The 20,272-nt window shown below is 44.3% G+C and overlaps 1 protein-coding gene across 6 annotated transcripts in view; it reads left to right on the forward strand.

Moving 5' to 3' along the window:
* RERE (arginine-glutamic acid dipeptide repeats) overlaps positions 1–20,272 on the forward strand; it is a 243,524-nt gene that overhangs the window by 210,478 nt on the left and 12,774 nt on the right. For all 6 annotated transcript variants that reach the window (XM_054222253.1, XM_054222256.1, XM_054222255.1 and 3 more), the window contains 4 exons: positions 15,399–15,561; positions 17,771–17,863; positions 18,634–18,833; positions 20,098–20,259. In XM_054222253.1, coding sequence (XP_054078228.1) covers positions 15,399–15,561; positions 17,771–17,863; positions 18,634–18,833; positions 20,098–20,259 — 618 coding nt within the window. The remainder of the gene's footprint in view (positions 1–15,398; positions 15,562–17,770; positions 17,864–18,633; positions 18,834–20,097; positions 20,260–20,272) is intronic.

The raw sequence follows: 20,272 nt of genomic DNA on the forward strand, positions 1-20,272 counted from the left end.
TTTGTTCTTTGATTCTTTCAGGGAACGAGCTCTTAAACTAACTCAGTGTGTACCCACTGCTGATTAATGGAGTTTTCCATGCAGTGAATCGCTAGTTTTTACTTCACTATCGTTTACACTCACATAATAGTATTGATTTTATAGATGATGACTAAAAATGAAGGCGTTGTTGCACGCAAAGGCTGGAAGTCCCAGCTGACAGTATAACCTCACTCTAATGTATGTGCTTAAAGGTAAAACTAGGTTAAGTTTACAGTTGCAGTTCCGCTTGCTACTGACACTTTGGCTTTTTGAAATTTTTTTTCCTCTAGTGGCGTGTTTAAATTCTGTCTGTAATGGCTTTTCAGGTTCATGGTGGAAATGCTGACTTGTATCTGGAAGTAGCGCCTCCTGTGTGCACTGCTGTAGTAAAGGATGTGTGTAGCGAGGGCTGATTTGTGAGCGCTTTGCAAACCTGCAGTCACCCTTAGGAAGCAATGGAAGAAGACAGAGGATTCCACAAAGACAAAGTTTAAGGAAAAAATGCAGTGGGTGATTTTCGTGGCGAATAGGGATGGAAGCGTCTTGTTGAAAGTGCAGGGTGCTTCTGTGAGTAGTTTTGTTTGCAAATAATGCAGTGTTTAGGTTGCCCCCTGTTAAATTTATGAAGATTTACACTCCAGCAATCTCCGAAACTTTGTGGCTGCGGCTTATCAGTCAATAATGGAGTATCCTTTTCAGAGGCACGCAAGTATAAATGTATACTAGTAGGCTCTTCTTTCTCTCAAGGGCGGCCAGCAGGTATTGATATTAACTCTTTTTTTTTTCTTGTTTTGAAGTTCTCAATTATAAGTGGTTCCCTTTTAGTTTCTGACAGCTTGGTGCTGTGTTGAATACAAGCCACTAATTAAAGCGATCGCTCACGCTGCCTAGTGGTAGGCATCAACATGCGGTGACTGTTAGACATGTTAGTAGGGAATAAACGGTGTAATACTTGAGCATTTGGAATACCTGATCAGTCAGTCTTTGTGCTTCCAAGGCATGTTGGCACAGTCTGACTGTGATAGTAAAGAATGTCTGAGCTCTTACTGATGCAGCTGGAACCGACTCTTCAGTGTTTATGAACTGGTAACGAGAAAGGGGATGTGATGGAGGGCTGGTGGGGGGGGGTAAGTGTGGTGTGGCCAGAGTGGTCAGACATCCTCTGGAGGGGCTGGGTATATAGTTTTGCGTATCTAATAAAGCAGTACAGTGAGCAGTTTTCATCTCAATCTTCAGAAGATTGCTGACTGGGTAAAAATGGCATTTTATTCTTCTTTATCAGAAACTGTCTCAATCTCAACTTGTAGAAGAACTCAGGGAGGCAGGTAAAGACGATGCCAGCCCAATACCTATGAAGAGGGAAACAAACCGGACATCATTTACATGAGGGAATCGGGCTTTTCTTGGGTGGTAAAGTGAAATGTAGAGAGAGATGTTTCAGGGAAGCAGAAAGGCAGCTCTAGAATAAACTTGTCAGAGCATTGTAAGGAAAATGCGCCGTAAGCGGCCACAGGCTGGCTAACAGGTCAGCGCCTTTGCGTGCCAGGTTTCCTGGGGTCTGCACTCCTTTTTCCACCGGCGTAAGAATGCGGGGCTGGAGCAGGCTGGGGGGAATTGTTGAATCTAAAGTTCTGTTGTCACAGGCAACCATCTCTCACATCCCTTTCATGAACGGATCAAACTTCATATTAAAGCTCATAAGGTCTGTAGCCATTTGTCCTTTTGCCAGCGCTGCCCTTCTGCTTTAATGGCTCTCCTGTCTCCCTGCGGGCTGAGCTGCGGTTCCGTGTGATGGGTGCTGTGCAGGGACAGACAGATGAATATGCCTTTTCTGGTGCTGCAGCTGCTCTGTGTCATCCGGTGGGTCAGAATCTGAAATTTGCCCAGCTTGTGAGAAACAGCTCTTAGAAGGTTTGCCTGCCTGGTGGTGGGAATCAGAGCTCTTGGGTTCTGTGTCTGAGACCTCTGGTTCTGAGTGGCAGCTGATTTTTGGGTAGGTGAAAAATGCTATTACCGTAACTTTCTTGTTCCACTGTACTGCTTTTCTCTCCTGCTTACGTGGCTCTTCTATCAGAGGTTAGCGTCCCTGTAGTGGACATGACAGAAAGGTAAAAATGAGCCCACTGTTTCATGGCAACTGACAGCGTAAACTGAAATCCATGACATTTTAAGTTAGCATGCTTTGTAAAATTAGCTGCGGCAACCGTATCGCCTGCCCTGACACCCCCGCTGGGGACGTGGGCCATGTCCAGGGAGGGCAGGATTAATGGCAGCAGACAGATTTCGTCTCTGAAGTCCTCATAGGATGATTTGCAAGACCTCGGGACTCAGAGCCCTCAGTCAGGCCCCAAATTACTGGGCCCTTTTTTTTTTTTTTCTTCCCATTCTTATCCGTAATTGTGAAGTGGGGATCAAATTCACTTTCCACAGGAGCAGCTGGGATTAATGCTTGCTGGAGACACCAGGGCAGAACAGAACTGTAAAGAATTAGCAATTTCTTTTACTTTTGAGTTCGCTGTGTAGGTATTACAGTAAGCTACAATGAATTGGTTTTTCTAATACTGTTTTACAACTCTTACCATTGTCTTTTAGTTCAATTTTGCTTGCTAAGGATTTTTTCCTAACAGAAAGAATTTGAGACTGGAGGCAAGCAACAATAAGCGGGGGATAAGCAGCTTACGTGGCAGTTCTGTTGCGGTTTCGGGGGGTGAGGGGGTTGCTTGATGTCCTGCTTCAATATTCCTCTTTTCATATATTGCTCTGGTAAACAGGAAAACACTTAAGTACCCCTCAACCCTCCGCACTTAATCTAAAAAATCTACTGGGTTAGAGAGATGTTCTTGGAGAGCAGTAAAAGGAAAACAGCTGTTCGGGGATCAGATCTGAGAGAAGCCGAGTCTGTTTAAAATCAAGGCTTAATGGCAGGGGTGTCTGTCTGGGGATGTTGTTTGCACGTTGGATGCTGTGTCCATAACTCAGACCGCGCAGGAGAGTGGGAACCCGTCCTCCTTAAACCCTTGGTCATGTGGTCTGGGAATAAAGGTTTTGGAGATAAGCCTGGCTGTTTGCATGAGTTTATTTGATACTTTCCAGGTGTAAAATGGATGGCTTTCTTCCTCCATCTGGCTTGTTCAGGTGTTGGGCATCCTGTGACGAGAGATTTTTATCAAGAGGTCAAATTGTAGCTGTCTTCAGCATGGAATCAGGGGGTTTGATAGTTTTAATCATGAAATGGCCAGTTGTGAGGACTTTGAGGGTAGCTGCAATAAAAAAGGGATGGAAAATTCTGTTTGCAGCTGATGCATCTTCACTTTCCTCATTAGCAGTGAGGATTATTTTACGAGGTTTGTTGCCTCCTCTGTAGTTTTCAGTGTTGTCTGAATGCTGTTGTTTTTAACATGACTTTAATAATAAACTGTTAAAACTCAACAGCTCCCCTACAGGCCGTGAGCTGCAGGGAGGAAGCTGTGTGTCAGGGAAGATAACGCGTGCATTTGACAAGCCAGGCTTTGTGTGATTCATCACAGATGCGTTTGGAAAACCTAAAACATCTGTTACATTGAGATGTGGAATGCAGGTCGGCGTGCAGACACATCAGCAATCTGCCACCAGCAGCACCGTTGCAAAGTTGTGCTGCTGGTGATCGTCTCAGAACTACGGGGACCTTCGATTCTTGTTTCTATACTTAAATAAAAGCAATTCCAGAATATGACATTTGAGAAACAAATGGCTAATTCCTTACATACCTATCAGCTCTTCTTGCCCTATTAAAACAGGAAAAGCTGATCAAACTTTCAGAATTTCCTGTTGCTTATTTATTTGAGTGGTTTTGTTTCCTTGTTTTTGTGGTGCGTATCTTCTCGGTGACCAGTGCCTGCCCAGGAAGGAAACAGGGCTGGGGTTGCAGAGCACAGTGCGAGCAATCCGTGTGATCCATGCTCTTCATCTAGAGGCAAAAATCTGCTCCGTGAAGGAATAGAGGGGTAAAAAACCCCTATCTGACATCATAGGAATGAACTCTACTGAGAACGACATCAGATTCCAATTATAGAATATGGCGAGAATCAGATTTGTTTTGAAACCTGGTAATACAGTATATTCTGACTTAACCTGGGAAAGCGTGAGACAGATAGCTTCATACAAGGGCACAAACAGAAGCCCCAGCTGTGATTAACAGGAAGACAGTCCTCGATGGCCCACCAAAAGTGCTAGCGTTTACACATCCGACTCTTCCAGAGAAGCTGCAGCAACCTGGGGATTGCAACTTTTTTTCCAGACCATCCAAGGTGCCCCAGAAGCGTTGGACAGTGTGGTCTGTGTGCCCTGAAACACTTACCCACTCGTGGACTAATTGACAGCTTTTAAATGGGAGCTTGAAAGACAGTGAGAAACTTCTTTGTTAAACGATAGACTCCAGTGTCTTCTCAGGTGAGTTGAGCAGGAACTTGAATTGCAAGGTGGAAGCGTTTAACCATTTGAAATAATCTTTTCAGATCAGTGAAATGTCATCCATCTTAGCACTGTGTGAATTTCCAGCTGAACAGAAGGGGAATCTGCTGAGCTATGTAGTGATTGTCTGGTTTAGCTAATGAGGAGCGTGAATGTGTGGGAGTTATTGCCCCTTCCCAGTTTTCTAGGGAGAGAAAACCTTTCTAATTCTGATGAGCTTCAAGTCAGTATTTTCCATCCTCCCTTCGGTTATGTGTCAGTGTCCTCCGGTGAGCCTGAGGCAGCCGGCGGAGTCCCGCAGTGATGCGGAGTATTGATTCCAAGGGACAATTAACTGCCAGTGGTTTGTTGAAATACCAACCTGCTTATTGCTGCGAAGTAGTCAACTAACGGAACAAATAGAGCTAACAATATAACACGGGAAATGGTTTGATAAATGCAGTTTGATTCTATTTGTAAAATTGTCATCGTGCAAGAATAAAAATATTTTTAAAGGAGTAAAACTTTTTTAATAATTGCAAGCCTAATTTCAATTGTGCAGAATTAGGAAACAAATTTGCACCTGTATACCTTACTGAAATGCAGGAGGATGTAAGATCCCCACTGAATAGTTGCATTAAATTTTTAATACTTTGTTTAAACAAAAATTATGAACGTAGAAAATGCTGCTGTCCTTGTGTTTGGAATGTCACTTTCTGCACACGCATGCGCATACACAAATTAGTCTTCCATTTAAATTAATTCAAGTTGACATGCAAACCACAACAGAACGTAGTCTACTTGGGGATGAAATGACCAAAGGCTGTCAATATTTTTTGCTTGGTTTGAATAGCTGATGGTACTTGATATTATTTTCAGCCCCTATATAAAATCCATAAAAATAGAGCAACTGCTGTGGTTGAAGAAACCTTTTTCATTTTCTGGCAGCCATTACATGCTGCCAGTACAAAAACATTTTTTCCCTAACAGTCCTTTCCCAAGCTCAAAAATGGATTTCCCCCCAGCCACTGTCATTCAATTATCACCTCAGGAAATGCATAGATATAACTGATGATCCCTTTAAAACATCCTGCGGTATTCCACTCCTCCCATCTTTCATTTTTCTTCTCGCTCCAGTCATTAAATGTAACATTGCCGATGTATATTTTATAGGGTGACCCTGACGGCTGTCGCTTTGAGGATGTGCAGAGATAATAAGATTGTGCATGTAATGAAGGGCAGATAAATAGAAAAATGTTTACGGGATGGAGGGTGGTAGTTTTAACTGCTTTATGGCTTGCTTCTCTCTCACATACACACCCACGTGAACCACCACCGATACCTTTGCTTTAAATAGTGAGAATGTGATGTATTATGGGCATAGAGAAAGAGCTCATTGTGATGTAGCCAGTAGCAGTGAAACGGGTTTTTGTCCCGCACCTGAACTCTAGCAATATGCAACCAGTAAACTTAATTATTGAGCTGGTGCAAAAAGAAAGCGCAGTTAAAGGGGTGGTGTATTGGTGCTTGGCACCTTCATTGAGAAAATCCTGTTCCTTGTTTTGTGCTGCTAAATTTTTGAAGTCAACAGAATTGATGGAAAAGCGTACGTGAAGGGGGAAAGACGTGATCCAGGACTATGGTGAGCTCTGCTCTGAAAGCTTTTCTCCATACCTTGTGTTTAATTTGTCTGGGTATTTATCCCACTCCCCTTTTTGTCCTGATGCGTGAGCTCCAATGTTGAGAACTTCTAGTTAACAGGAGGCCGGCAGTGAGCGATGTTGCAGGAAACAGCTGGGAACCCCAGGACTTTGATGTGGGCTGTAAAATGGAATGACAGAATTGCTGGCTCAAGAAAATAGGAGCTTCTCCCATCTTTGCAAACGCATTTCATCTCTGCTCTTCAGAACTATGCCAGGCTTAGTTCACCTGGTCCATGTGGTTTTTTTTTTTAGAGGTAGCTACGCTTTGGGCATCAAGATGTAAGTGAAAAGGGAAAAAGGGTGAATGTGTGTATTTGCCAGGGAGAACACGTGGATGTTGAGCAGTGGGTTGGAAGGACCCTGCAATGTGTGCTGGCCTTGAGCCCCAGTGGGAGTAGAGATGCCCCGGCTCCACAGGGGCTGAATCCCATTCTGTGGGGTCTGTCCGCATGAGGTGGTTCGTGCCCTGTGCCAGGTGGAGACATCCCACCGGTACTGGAGAACTGGGCTCTGCTGGAACGGGAGAGCCCTCTGCGCTGCCGGCTGGGCAGCCGTGCCCGGGCAGGAGCTGGTGGAGGCATGCAGGAGGACGAGAGGGAGGGGGTAAACTTGGGGGGGAGGAACCAAAGTTAAATGATCGGAGTTAAAAGTGGTCAGGCCAATCAGGATTTCTCACCTCAGAAATTTTGACCGTGTAAGTTGCGAAGGAGAGCTGAGTAGAAAATAAATCCTTGACAAATGTGTGTAAGGCAAGCAGGTCCTTAACTCTCTCACTATTTTGGTAACCTCTTAATTGACGAGACGCCAGAGATCCCTGTGGGGCGTACCTGGTGACACTGGCAGTGGTTACGCAGTCCTGGAGAGCTGGAGCTGACACTACTAGAGATAGGCTCTAATAATTAATAATGGATGCAGCCAACAGTCTGTGAGTTCCTACGGGGATTAGGAACTCTGTTGATTAACAAAGAGGAGTCTCTGGAGGAAGAAGCCTTAATTACAAAAGCTTTCTTTTCATTCTGGCATGACGTACAGCTGGAGAGAGGGTCAGCAGCTTTTAACTGTGGCAGAGGCTTAAAACAATGCGCTAGCTTGCTGTGTGTTTGTTTTTGCAGAACTGTTAAAGCTGGTACTTAAATCCCTAAAAAAGAAAATAAAATCTCTTATTTTTTTCTTTAAAAAACAATTGTTTGCATAGAGCAGATAGCGGGGGTAAGATAATGCTTATTATCTTCCTGCCAGTATATGCAACCTTAATTACAAACACTGGAAAAGGTTAGCAAATGAACCGCGTGAAAATTTTGAGTTAGATGTGGCACAAAGACGTGTTACTGGCCTTTTTTTTTCAGGCGCCGGACAATAACGTTTAGATTTCTCTGTGGTTTGCTAAAACCATAAATCAAGTGGTAGGGATGAGACAGGAATATCCAATTGAAAGAAAAGGCAGCTTGTATTGAGGGCAAAAGGAAGGCTGAGCTGTTGAGGACCAGTCGGCCGGGTCTGCGCTGAAGGAGGCTGGCTGAGCCTGCCCAGTAGGACTGGTTTTGAATTACGAAGGAATTGTAGAGCCTGGCTGTCGCTGGTGGAGCTGTTCCCGTCCTCTGGGGTTAATCACTACAGTTGTGCTGCTCACACAGGATCGATCCTGGCCAATTTACGAATGTTCTGTCCCTTTGTTTTCTATATGCTGTAAAACTTAAAGGATGTGCTGAGACTTAATTTGTAAATACTTCATTGACTTCGTCATCAGATGGCAGATGCTGGGTGTTATGGCTGAGTGTTACTGCAGATAAATGTTTGTTTCAAATGAGCGATTATTTACATCCTGTCCTGTTCATTTCTTTCCTCTTCCCACTTCACAGTCCCTGTTCACTGTGATTCTGTTACATTTTGTGTCTCTGGCCACGTCCAGTTCCGCTGCGTCATTTTGTTGTAAGAGTTGGGTTTAGTTTGCGCTCGCCCGTTATGTTGATTTTTTTAAAATCACCTGTGAAGGAGGGCAAATACATTCTCTTACGAGAATTACAAGAGTGATCTGTGTGTTTAGGTAACATGAAAAATGAAATTATTTCAGTCTTTTCACTGCTTGAGGAACTTTGAAGTGAAATGTGCAGGTCCCAGAGTTGTTTGAGCACTGCCGGGAGCGATGCTGTTCTCTGGCCTGTTGTCTCCTGGACCGTGTCAGCTACCTGAACAAAAGCATCGTTTGTAGGAGATGAAGCTCGCTCTTCCTCTGGGCTGTAGGGGACTAGGCAGGGTAGCAGTGCTCATTTAGCAGAAACAATTAGAAAGCATAAAGCTGTATCCGATTGCAGGTTTTTTCCACAGCAAAATGAAATCCAGAAAATACAGATGGAGCCTCGGCTGGGTTCCCAGGAAATTCTGTGACTGTTCCTGGATTGGGGGTGAACTGACAACACAAAAAACGAGGGAGTTCGCCTGGGTTTCTTATACACCTGTTTCCTCTTTTGAATCTCCCTTGGCCAGCCTTTTTTGCCAGGAGTTTCAAATAAAAGTCGAAACCAACTAGCTTACCTTGCTCTTTGTGGAACAAGGGAACAGAGAATTAGGAGAGCCAATCTTCTCCTAAAATTGTAGGTAGAGTTCTTAGCAGAGATCAGGGAGAGACGAATGTATTGCCATCCAAAAGATAACGAATGGCTGCAGGAACTGCTAGATAAACTGCCTAGACAACTGAGAGACCTGCAGGATATTCCTTAGAGGGCATCCCACAATTTTTAATGTGTTTTTTGTAGTGTTAGTAAAGTATTGCTTGGCTTTTTAAAAGCCTCTCTTAAAATTTCAGTAATGTTTTGGATTATGCAGTATTCCTGTGCACCCAAGGTGGACATTAATCAGCGCTACTGAATAAGCTGCTGAGACTTATTGCTTAATTAGAACGTATGCAAACCTATTTGTCATAGTTGGCAGAGGCGTGTAGACCAGGCTTAAAATTGTAAAAATGCCTAGGTTCAGCTCTTCGGAGCTGCGCACAGCTGTTCTTTCTCTTCCCTGCTGCATTTTTTCAATAGTTTAACTTGTTTAGACCAAGACAATAGTTGGGAACTTTCTCTCCCTGGATGTAGCCATGCCATGCTCTCCGCTCACTGTCCGTCTCCACCTTGCCGTGGTGGGCTGCGCTGCTCAGCCCGTCAGAGGACTTGCCCCGTGATCGTGCATGGTCGAACCCTTCGCATGCGTTTGCGCCTCTTGTGTTAGCAACTATTAGGTATGGAGATATGCGTGATACCTTCAATTTTGCCTCCCAGTCTAACAGTGCATGGCAATATTCTGGGTGGTTCGATGAAGGTGTTTCAGGAGGCAACCTGTGTGTTGCAGTCCACCTTCTTGGCGCGCCCCTTGGCATGCCGGCGTTTGAGCAGATGTCGTAACCCAGGCTGTTCAAGCTGGGGATTGAGTGGAGGAGGGAGGAGGCGCTGGAGACGGTGGGTTTTTACCACAGGACTTTAGTAACAGTGAGCATTAGCTAAATTGAGTTGACTTAATAAAATCTTGATGCATTCCAGAAAGATTGTGAATTCATTAAGACCGCAGCTGGACAATCTGTTCCCCTCTGCTCTGCCATGACTAGTTTATAGCCATTGAAGAGAGTTGTCATTTACTTTTTCTGTTTAATTACTGTAAAGCTATTCCCCTCCCCCGTGACTTTCTTTTTTTCCCTGGCAGAGCTAGGCTCTGGGGAAATTAAACAGCAATTATTATGTTTGCTCACTCTGTTATACCATAACAGATACTTGAAGGTAGGTTGATGTGTTTGTGTGATTGGCTTCCACAGGAGCAGCCTCTGCCGCAGCAGGGCTGTCAAAACCTCTCAAATCCAGAAATGCATACACAGTGTTAATCCGTTGTTTACCTAAGGCAAGACTAAACACAAACATGGGGCACAGCTTGTGTTGTGTATTTTACATTTGAAAACTACTGATAAGAAGTGAGAAACCAGGGCATGCAGCGCTTGGTTTGTTCGGGGTATGGCAGAGTTCCTTCGGCCTGCCCCGGGGTTTGGTGGTGTGGCTTGGAGAGTTGGGCGAGCTGCAGAAAAACAGGGGTGAGAGCAAGGGGAGTGGTAAGAGAAAGGTGCCGCATGGAAGAAAGCAGTCTAATAAATAGAGATGGCCTGGGATGGGCTGGGGAGGATGCGGGCGTTGGGCACTTGGAGACTCATGTGGCAGCTCAGCCTCCAGAGCTGAACTGCAGAGAAAGTCTCGCTGCTGCTTGATCCTGCGGGAGGGGACCTGAACCATTTCTTTCTCTTTAAAAATAATCCCTAGAACAGAGCTAAAAGGAGATGAAGCGTGACTTTTTTCTATGTACCTACAACGTGGGGTGAAATGGCATTGGCAGAAAACGGGAAGAGATTTGAGGAGTTGGGAGCTGCAGATGTATTTCAGAACTGATGAAAGCTGAGCCATGGTTTTTAGTGGAGAAGATATCCCCTCGGTCTTGTGAAACTTCAGGAGTGGGAAAGTAGATGTTCTGAAGGAAAGGTGGCATTAAAAGCCTGAATAATGCTTCTCATTTTGCTTTATATGTGTTTGATAAATTGCTTGGGATGGTTATTCAGAAGTTAATGTAGAAAAATGGAGTTATGTTTGCAGAAAAGAGAGGTGGCGTTATATCAAGTGCAGGTGAGGCTCCTACCGTGAGCAACGAAGGAGATTGTGAGAGAAATGAATCTTCTCCCCACGCTGATGGAAAAAGCTTTTCCTTGATGGATTTGATCTGGGAAGGGGCTAATAGCATCTCTCTTGGATGTGACACAGTACAGGAATTAGAGCTGCTCATTTGAGGGGTGGTGTTGGAGTAGACTTGTGGGTCGCTTTATTGGGACTGCCTTTCTAATATTGGATTTACTGGTAATTGATAAAAATGGACAACTGTGCCAGCAACATCGGTGTCTGGGGGTCTGAGAGATGAGGTGGGTTTCAGGGACGGGAGGCAGCCCATGAACAGTTCTGGAGAAAGAAGCAGCGACTTGGACATGGAAACCCTTCCTGCTGGACAGTTGACTGTGTTGCCACCGAACATCTGGAACGTTGTGACTGCTCTGATTCATTAGGCTGGGAGCTTTGCTGAAGAATGGCTTTGCGTGTGCTATGAGGGATGGCTTCATTGAACGCTCATGTTTCTCATTTGCGTATGTGTTATGGGACATCCATGTATGTGCAGCCGTATAAAATCTTGCTACTTGACGTCCAAAGTCATGATAAGCTGAATGTAAATCAGTTTATCATGCGTCGCTGGAGTTTACGTTTTGTTGTGAGGCTTTGCAGTGGTTGTTAATGCCAGCTTTATTAGTGGTCCCAGAGCTTGGTTAAGCAGGAACGTGTTATTGGGTGTGGGGAAGAGAAGAGGGTGACAGAAGCAGGCGGACAGTGCTTATTGCAAAAGGAGATGGGCTCCTCTGAATGTCAGGTGGTCTGTGCGCTTTGGGCCGCTGAACTGGAGTAGAGAGTGGTGAACACGGTCACTGTTTCAAGCAGCAGGTTCAGCCCTGCCTGAACTTGGCTTGCAAACCTTGACTTTCCCTTCCCCCATCAGCCAGAGACCTCACCGCAGGCAGTAGTTGCTTCAGGGGTCTCACCCCTTCCTTAGAATCATAGAACCTTCATGGTTGGAAAGGACCTTTGAGATCATCGAGTCCAACCATACACACACACAAAAAAAACCCCCTACAATCTCTGCCACTAGAGCATGCCCTGAAGTGCCACATCTAGACATTTCTTAAATACCTCTAGGGATGGTGACTCAACCCCCTCCCTGGGCAGGCTGTTCCAGTGCCTGACCACTCTTTCAGTAAAGTCATTCTTCCTAATATCTAATCTAAACCTCCCCTGCCGCAACTTCAGACCATTTCCTCTGGTGCTGTCATTATTTACCTGGGAGAAGAGGCCAACCCCCACCTCTCTACACCCTCCTTTCAGGTAGTTGTAGAGGGCAATGAGGTCTCCCCTCAGCCTCCTCTTCTCCAAGCTAAACATGCCCAGCTCCCTCAGCCTCTCCTCATATGACCTGGGTCTCCTTAATTTATCTCTGAAATTTGGAGATGAGGGGGATGTCGCTCTTAAGTTGAACGAGTATAATGATGCAATGAAGGATGATTCTATTTTACACGCTATTTTAGTGCGTGTGTTGCTAGCAATAGCCAGTTCCTGGCACAAAAAGCTTCAAAGGAGACATGGGATGTATTTGCAGGTTGTTAGGTTAGGGCTGTTCCCCCGAGTGTAGACCTGCTACCCAGAAAATCAGATGGAGAGCAGCTGCTCTCAGCCCTCCCCCAGCGAACAGGCACCCGAGAGCCCGGGTCCGTCATGCTGTTCCCAATTACAGCACGGAGATGTAGGATGTGTTGACCGCGAGACCTTGCGGTGAGGTGAGATCGCCAGGAACAAGATGATCATTACAGGCCATTCATGTCGGCAGCGTTTATGCTTTTCTGTTTGCTTGCAAGCAAAAGCAGCAGCTAATTTGCAAGGCTGCCTTTTGTAAAAGGGCCCTTTGATCAATGCTTGCCTGTGTTAATGTTGCAGTAGGCTATTGATTTCTGCAACAGCTTTTGTTCCCTGAATTTATGTGCGATGGGTTTCGGAGGCGCACACTATGCATGTTTGATTAAAGTTCATTTGACTTCACTTGCAGGGAAGCTGGAAGCTGTTTTTACTCCCTGTTTGTAGAACCAAAGCTTTCCTGACTTATTCCTTTGTGCTCAAGCTTCTGCCACCCCTGCAGTCACCGCTGTATGCTGTTTCTAATCCTTCCAGCCTCACTCCACTCCAGCATTTAATCCCTTAGGTAGAAAATACAACATTAGATAGCCAGGCAGCTAATAAGATCCGGCATGGAATTTTTTGGTGTAGTACATGCCTAAGCTTGTGTCTGTATATAACATCAACGTTCTCGGGGTGTGCTTCCTCTCTGACGTTTATTTCTCCGCCTTTGTCAGAAGGTTGAGTCACGTACTGAGTCATGTAGCCGTGCAGTCTGCCGGTGAATGTGAAGTACAGAATATTCTCTAGGCCTTTCATATACCCAGATTTCATAGATGGGGTAAAACAAGTTGTTGAATAAACTTCTGCGTCATCTTTATCTGCACGCGGTTGTGACTGCAGTGTTGGGAGGGTCTCAGGAAGAAAAGCTTTATCATCATGAAGTTAGTATTTTTTATAAATATACACCATATCTTTTTTTTTTAAGTTTGGTTTATGATGTAGTGCATGTGTTAAACTTCCCTTGGGACCTGATGGGTTTGCGATGTGTAAATAGAGCTCAAATAGGTTCTCATTTCCCATTTTATGATGGGAGGAAAACAGATTGGTTCGCACTCTGCTGTTGCCATATGTCAGAGGACGCATTAATTCACTGACATAAAGCCATGGGATTTACTGGCTTGTTTCTTGGTGCTGACACCTCAGATTTGATATAAATGAATTTATAGGTAAAATGTGGCTGGTTTCATTTGCAGGAGACTTTCTCCCTCCGAAAAGCATTGCACGTGCTTTTCTGCAGAGCTCCGTTCGCCTGCTGGCACGGGGCATGGCCTGGGTTTGACAAACAGTTGTGCTGGATGGACTTTGAGCCCTCTTAATGGACTCGGAGTAAAATGGTATTTCTAAAGCAAACACAGGCAGTTGGACGTGCAGCAGCAGAGCAGGGTGCTGGCTGTCAGAACTCGGACGTAGCTTGAACGCTCAGCACCAGCCTGCACTCCTTTTAGTTTTAGATTCTTTTCAGGAAAGAGAGAGAGATTTTATTTTTTTTTAGTATGGCATTTGTCCTTCAGATTCAACAGTTGTGGGTAACGATTAATTTTGCCCACTTAATCCTTCCTCCTCCTAATTCAGTATCACTCTGAATCCAGTCTGCTGGAATATTGTTGAGGTCTGTGGTGGAGATCAGAAGCAGCAATCCCAGTCTGCAGCAGTGCCGATTAAAAATGCACCTCTTCTGCCTGTCGCCAGAAATCAAAGTTGTGGTTTTGTTGTTTTTCTGGTGTTTCTATTTTTAAATTACGCATCGGTAAAATTCCTAAGTGTCTTAAATGTCAGCAGTTAATGCCTAGAACAACATCCTCCTTTTGTCTTCCCAGTGTTTCGGTGGTACAGATGTTAGTTGGGGCTGTAATTGCTTGTTGAGGCCCTTGGGAGAGTTTGGATTAAGGGTGTGTCTTTATTAGTGTTAACTTGAGTGATCTGCCCCCAGTGCCGGCTGCAGGATTTCCCCCCAGAGGGAGCAGGCTGAGGTTATGTTATTTGATCACATAAAATGCAGTTCAAAGAAACCCTTTCTGTGGGCAATTCAGGTATGTTTGTTCTGATGTTGATTTTTCAAGAGGCTGGTTAGAACTTCTCGGTTTTTCTCTTGCAACTTGAAAGAAACAACACCTTTTACCTTAGAGGCAGACAAAGTCGCCAGGAAATGATGGGGTTTCAAAGCAAGAGAAAAGAGATTAAAACCACATGCTGTTCTTTAGTTCGGCATTACATCTGCTAGTTTGAATGGCAGCTGCTCCAGTTTTTGAATGTAAGCCAGATTTGTGATGCTGTGAAATTATCACTCATTTCTCTAGGTGTGCTTTTTTAACTGCTTAATTAATTTAGATATGGGCATATAGATTCAAATTAAAACACGATTTACTGTAGCAGGGTTTAATTATGGCTGTAGACGTCTTGTTGAACACGTTTTTATTCTAACTTTCAGCTTCTGAAACAGGCGTAGTGAAAAATATCGACGCAGAACGTAGGTTGACGAAATGGCAGTGTCTGTCTGAATTGATCCCTGTTCTTTCTGTAAACCCCAGAGACTTCTTAGCAGTTATCAGTTATTTGTTCTGACAGCTCACTGAAAGGTAGTACCTGTCCGGATGCAGTGTCTCCGGAGGCATGGAGAGGATGCTGATGGCAAGGCAGGGGCACCCGCTTCTGCGTGGCTGAGAGCAGCAGTGCCAGCAGCGTCCGGGCGGGGGCCGGATACGAACTGCCCGACCTCTTCTCTCTTCTAGGAGAGGAGTGAGAAGGCATTTATTTATTCCTGTTCCTCCCCTGCAAAAGCAAACAAAAAATAATGAGGGTTTTTTTTCCTGTCCTAGCTAAAGAATTCTTTTGTCCGTCTGAAAATATGTCATGGAGCTTCCTACAAAAATACATGTGCACGCATAGAGAGAGCAAAAGGGAGGAAAAAAGCTGACGAGTCAGATTTGCATGCCCCTCTAACATACTCCTTCTGTATTTGCAGGGAGAACTAATCACCTTCTATTACTATTGGAAGAAAACCCCTGAAGCAGCAAGTTCTCGAGCCCACCGTAGGCATCGAAGACAGGCTGTGTTTCGGAGAATTAAAACTCGAACTGCTTCCACTCCAGTCAACACTCCCTCCAGGCCCCCCTCCAGTGAATTCTGTAAGTGGAAGCTAAAAGCAATGCATTTATCTTTGTTTAGATGCAGGGAGCAACAGTAATGTAATGGTGCTGTACCTTCAAGCGAATGAAGCAAGGAAATGGAGTTCAGGCAGTTGCCCTCTCCTGTTCCTATACCATTATGCTGGAATGTGGTAGGCGTCTTTGATCACCAAGTGCTTTGTGCAGTTCTTAAACATAAAAGCATCCTGTAAGGACAGAAACATTGCCTTGGTACTGAATTTTCCTGCTCTTTTCTGGGTTTTGTGTTGTGTTTTCTCCAGGCTTATTACAGTAATGGGAATTAGAAAAGGCAAAAAAGTGCCAATGCGAAAACTTCCATCCCTTTGGAAGGAAGTCCCTTTCATCCTTACTTGGTGACCCATACCTTCTGCTTGATCTCACTGTGCCGCAGCCAGCGCTGTTGTCTCTTAAGGCACCTTGGAAGAACTTTGGCCGTGACTGAAGCAGAAGTGTCTAAACAAAAAATAATTGCCCAAACCAGGGAAATATACTGCATTCCAAAGGGTTTTGATTAGTCATGTCCATATGGATATATAAACTTTTATCCGTACGTAAAAGGCTTATGTTACCCTGTGAGTTTGAAGTCTTTCTGTGGACTAAACCCAGCACAATTCACATGGCTTCTAAAGAAAAGGGACTATGTGGAAGGCAGAAATTGTCAGAATCTTAGTAACATGGGGGAGGTAGAGGATGTGGTGAGCAGGCAGGGTAGAGAATTCTGGAGACGGTATTAGTGAGGTGGTAAGAAAGGGCTATTAACAACTTCTTGCTGAAATCGGTAGGATTTATTGCTGATTTCTGTGTGCACAAGAATTGAGGATCTTGACTCTACGGCTCAATCCAAGATGCTCAGCACTTCAGAGCGCATGTGGCTGGAAGGAGCCATCCATATGGATCCGACTTCAGGATGAGAAGAAAAATCAATTTAGTAAAAGAAAGCAAGTCCTAGCCTGGTGTCAATTTTGCAGTCAGGGTTTAAACACCTGCAAGAGTTAATGTAGAAATTATGGGAGTGCTAGCAGCTACTGTTATTAAATGGGACCCTGTTTTAATTTGAAGGGTAATGAGTTCATGACAGATGCTAATGGCAAGTACTGTAGAATCCCTCCCTCTCTATAACCTGCACGTATTACAAAATATCCTCTTGGAACCTTTAGAAAAACAGTATTCTTGTGTCAAGGACTTGTTTTCTAATTAAAGATGTGACCAAAGGAAGCCACAGGGCTTTCTGCTTGTGACAAATTACAGACCTGTTACGTTGTGAATTTATAGTGGTGGTGCTAGAAAAACGCAGTACTGCCAATAAGAAAGGGTTTACCTCGGAGTTGTTTCAGAAGATGAGGTAAGATACAGTTTTTGTGATCTGCGGATTTTCAGTGGTTTAGATGGTGCTTTTTAGCTCACAGGCTTGTAATGGGCTAACATGCTATATACTGCTTGCCGCAAAGGAAAAACGACCCTTTCTGTATTCTCCACATCTTCAAAATGTGACATTTTTGAAATGTAAGTTTGCCATGGGTTAAAGCCCTCAAGGAGGCTTGCGGTAAGGATTGGAAAGCAGATAGTAACCTTGTAGTACCTCTCATCCAAAAGAATCACAACATGTTTTTCAAACAGGTACGTCATATGTAAGCATTGCTTCGTCCACCCACAAAACACATCTGGCTCTGGGGTTAAACGTAGCCACTGTCCAGCAGCAGAACAGCGGTTCCCATCTGGTTTAGAAGATGAAGTCTAGAAACAAAAACCAGAAAAGCCACCATAGTATCTGCCCACGGAATCTAGTAAAGTAGGATTTAGGTATAGAATACTTTATTTTAAATTCTACCAGGTTCTAAAGAATAAACCTCCTTTCTCTGGAGAATTGTGCTTGTGGAGCACAGCCTCTCTAACCAAGCACAAACAGTATTTGAAAGACAACTTAATTGGAAAACTACCATGTACCAAATCAAAAGTTCTGTGAATTGTATCACTTGGCATGTTCCTGGAATCCTCCTTTAATCTGTAGGCTTAGTTTGCAAAATTGGAAATAATGGCCATCCAAGGCAAGGTGGGTTGTAGGAAGTCACAAAATTTATGCAAGAACTATTATCGATGGTTATTGTAGACAAGCAGGAGGAAATAGAAAATCATGCTGAGTTTTTGCTTTTCCATTTTCCTCTTCTTCCCTTGTTCTTTACTTATTCAGTGGACTTGAGCTCGGCCAGCGAAGATGACTTTGACAGCGAGGACAGTGAACAGGAACTGAAGGGCTACGCCTGCCGTCACTGCTTCACAACCAGTACGCACCTGCTCCCTCGCTGTATTTCTCTCCTTTCTGCTGCTGCCTATTTCATGCGAGTTCATTCAGGCACGAGCAGTTCGTGTGCATGTCCGGCTGGTCAACAAAATGTGGGGTTGAGTCAGCTAAAATATACAGCGTTCCTAGCAGAGTTAATTGTGCTTTGCCATTGCAAATTAATAGCGCAGTGACAAAGGAGAATCCCGAGAGATAGACATTTATACAGGAAAAAAACCCGACGTAATCCGTAATCTATATAATCAATTTGTGATAGAGCAAATGGATATTGGACTGTGACTGTCACACACAAAACTTCTTTACGCTGCACCAGATCTCCTCTGCAGCAGCCCCCTTCCTGAAGGTTGTCTGATATTCGGGCATACGCGTGTCATGGAAGCGTGAGCCCCAAAATAGGGAAGGGAAGGAAAGGAGAAGTTCGTAGCTGACTTCACTTTAAGAAACCACAGCTTCGAAAAATAATAGCTGCCTGTTAGCTCCCAGGTAGAGCAAATAAGGCTTCTCTCTTTGTTTTCAAAGCTGTAGTTGCGTAAGTAAACAAATAGTTTGTAAACTGAAATTGAAGATGTGCACTGGAACACAGACTAAGCCTGGAATGGGACAAAGTTTTCCAGAAATTTCTCCAACTTTGTTGCCCGTAGAAAAGCAGCTACTTTTCTAGTTGTTGAGCGCTTTTTTTAATAATGCAATGTGTTTGTGCTGAGTATCTGGTACGCTGCGTATTTCTAAGCTGTTGCTTTTCCTGCCCCAAGCCTCCAAGGACTGGCACCACGGCGGTCGAGAAAACATTTTATTGTGCACTGATTGTCGCATTCACTTCAAAAAATACGGAGAGCTGCCACCCATTGAGAAGCCTGTAGACCCTCCACCCTTTATGTTTAAGCCTGTCAAAGAGGAAGATGATGGACTCAGTGGAAAGCATAGCATGAGGACAAGGCGGAGTCGGGGCTCGGTAGGCTTAACACTCTTGCATTGCAGCTTCTTCTCTAAAGAGGAGGCGTTGTCTGGAAAAAGGTAGTCAAACGTCGAAAATTGCGCTTTTTCCTTCTTGCTTGTTTGCCGTGGTACATGCCTGCTGCTGCCGCTTTTGTCTGTGTGAGACTTGCTGAAGTTGAAGCTTTCTTTGGAAATGAGCTGTAATGTCTCTTCTGCAAGTTCTAGTAAAACTTGTAATTTCCATGTTTTTAATGACTGGCAGTGGGCTGTCATCATAAGGGGGCATTTGACCAGTGTATCGTTACAGATTTTGAACTAGTATATATCTTTCTTTCAGCTGGATCTGTCAGAGGTAAGCCCTTGGGCTTATTTTAAAGGAAGAGTTCTAAAAAATTAAATGTTATTTATGTGATCTCCTCGTATTACTGGAGTTAAAAAATCTCTTCCCTGCAGAAAAGTGTAGTCTGCTCCTGTGGTCAGTGTGCCCTGTCGCAGAGTTTTTACTCGGGGTGAGATGCCGGGAGCCTGACTGGGCCCAAGTGACTTGTGAGAACTCTGACAGCAGCTCCAGTTAATTTATGTTTGCTTTGGGTTTTGGCTGATAGAAAGCAGCAGATACATTTCTTTTCCTTGCCCTCTCCTTGCTGTCTTTTTGATCATGATGATATGATCATTGCTTCTAAACAATCTTGGGCGGCTACGCTGTCAGGTGAGATTGGCGTTGTTGTTCTTGTGGTAGCCACTCACCAAAAAAGCCGCCAAACTGGGAGGGAAACAGCATTAATTACTGACATATACTCTACTGTGGATCCTGATGGCATAGCAGGAGCACATTGAAACTGGGATTTTAGAAACTGGTCTCGACTGCTTGAATGCCAACAGGTAGACATTTTTTTTTTTTTTTAATGGAACGTGAGGGTCCTATCCTACCTCATTCGCTCTGTGTGTACACACGCTTGCAAATGTGCGTGCACGCGTTTTATGACGTAAATCTAGCATGCAAACAGCAGCAGCTTTGGAACATCTTTCTAATCTTGTCATTTCTAGCAGATGCTACTAAATAAAATAATCGTCACTTAATGTTTTTGAGCAGGCAAATTAAGGATTTGTCTCCTTTTAAGTCCAGAAAAAATTGTAACAATGCTAGATGCTCTTGGTTTTTCATTTTTAAAGCTCTTGGGCATAGATGGAGCACTCCTGCTCTGCTGTAAGACAGAAAACAGTAAAGAGGTTGGACAAATGCTGACTTTGATACGCTTTTGTTTCCGTTAAACAAATAGATGTCTACACTACGTAGTGGTCGTAAAAAGCAGCCAGCCAGCCCTGATGGTAGAGCCTCACCCATTAATGAAGACATCCGTTCCAGTGGCCGCAACTCTCCTAGCGCTGCCAGCACCTCCAGTAATGACAGCAAAGCAGATTCAGTGAAGAAGTCTACCAAGGTAAAATTTTCCC

Source organism: Rissa tridactyla, chromosome 16 (genome assembly GCF_028500815.1).
Source record: "Rissa tridactyla isolate bRisTri1 chromosome 16, bRisTri1.patW.cur.20221130, whole genome shotgun sequence".
Lineage (NCBI taxonomy): Eukaryota > Metazoa > Chordata > Aves > Charadriiformes > Laridae > Rissa > Rissa tridactyla.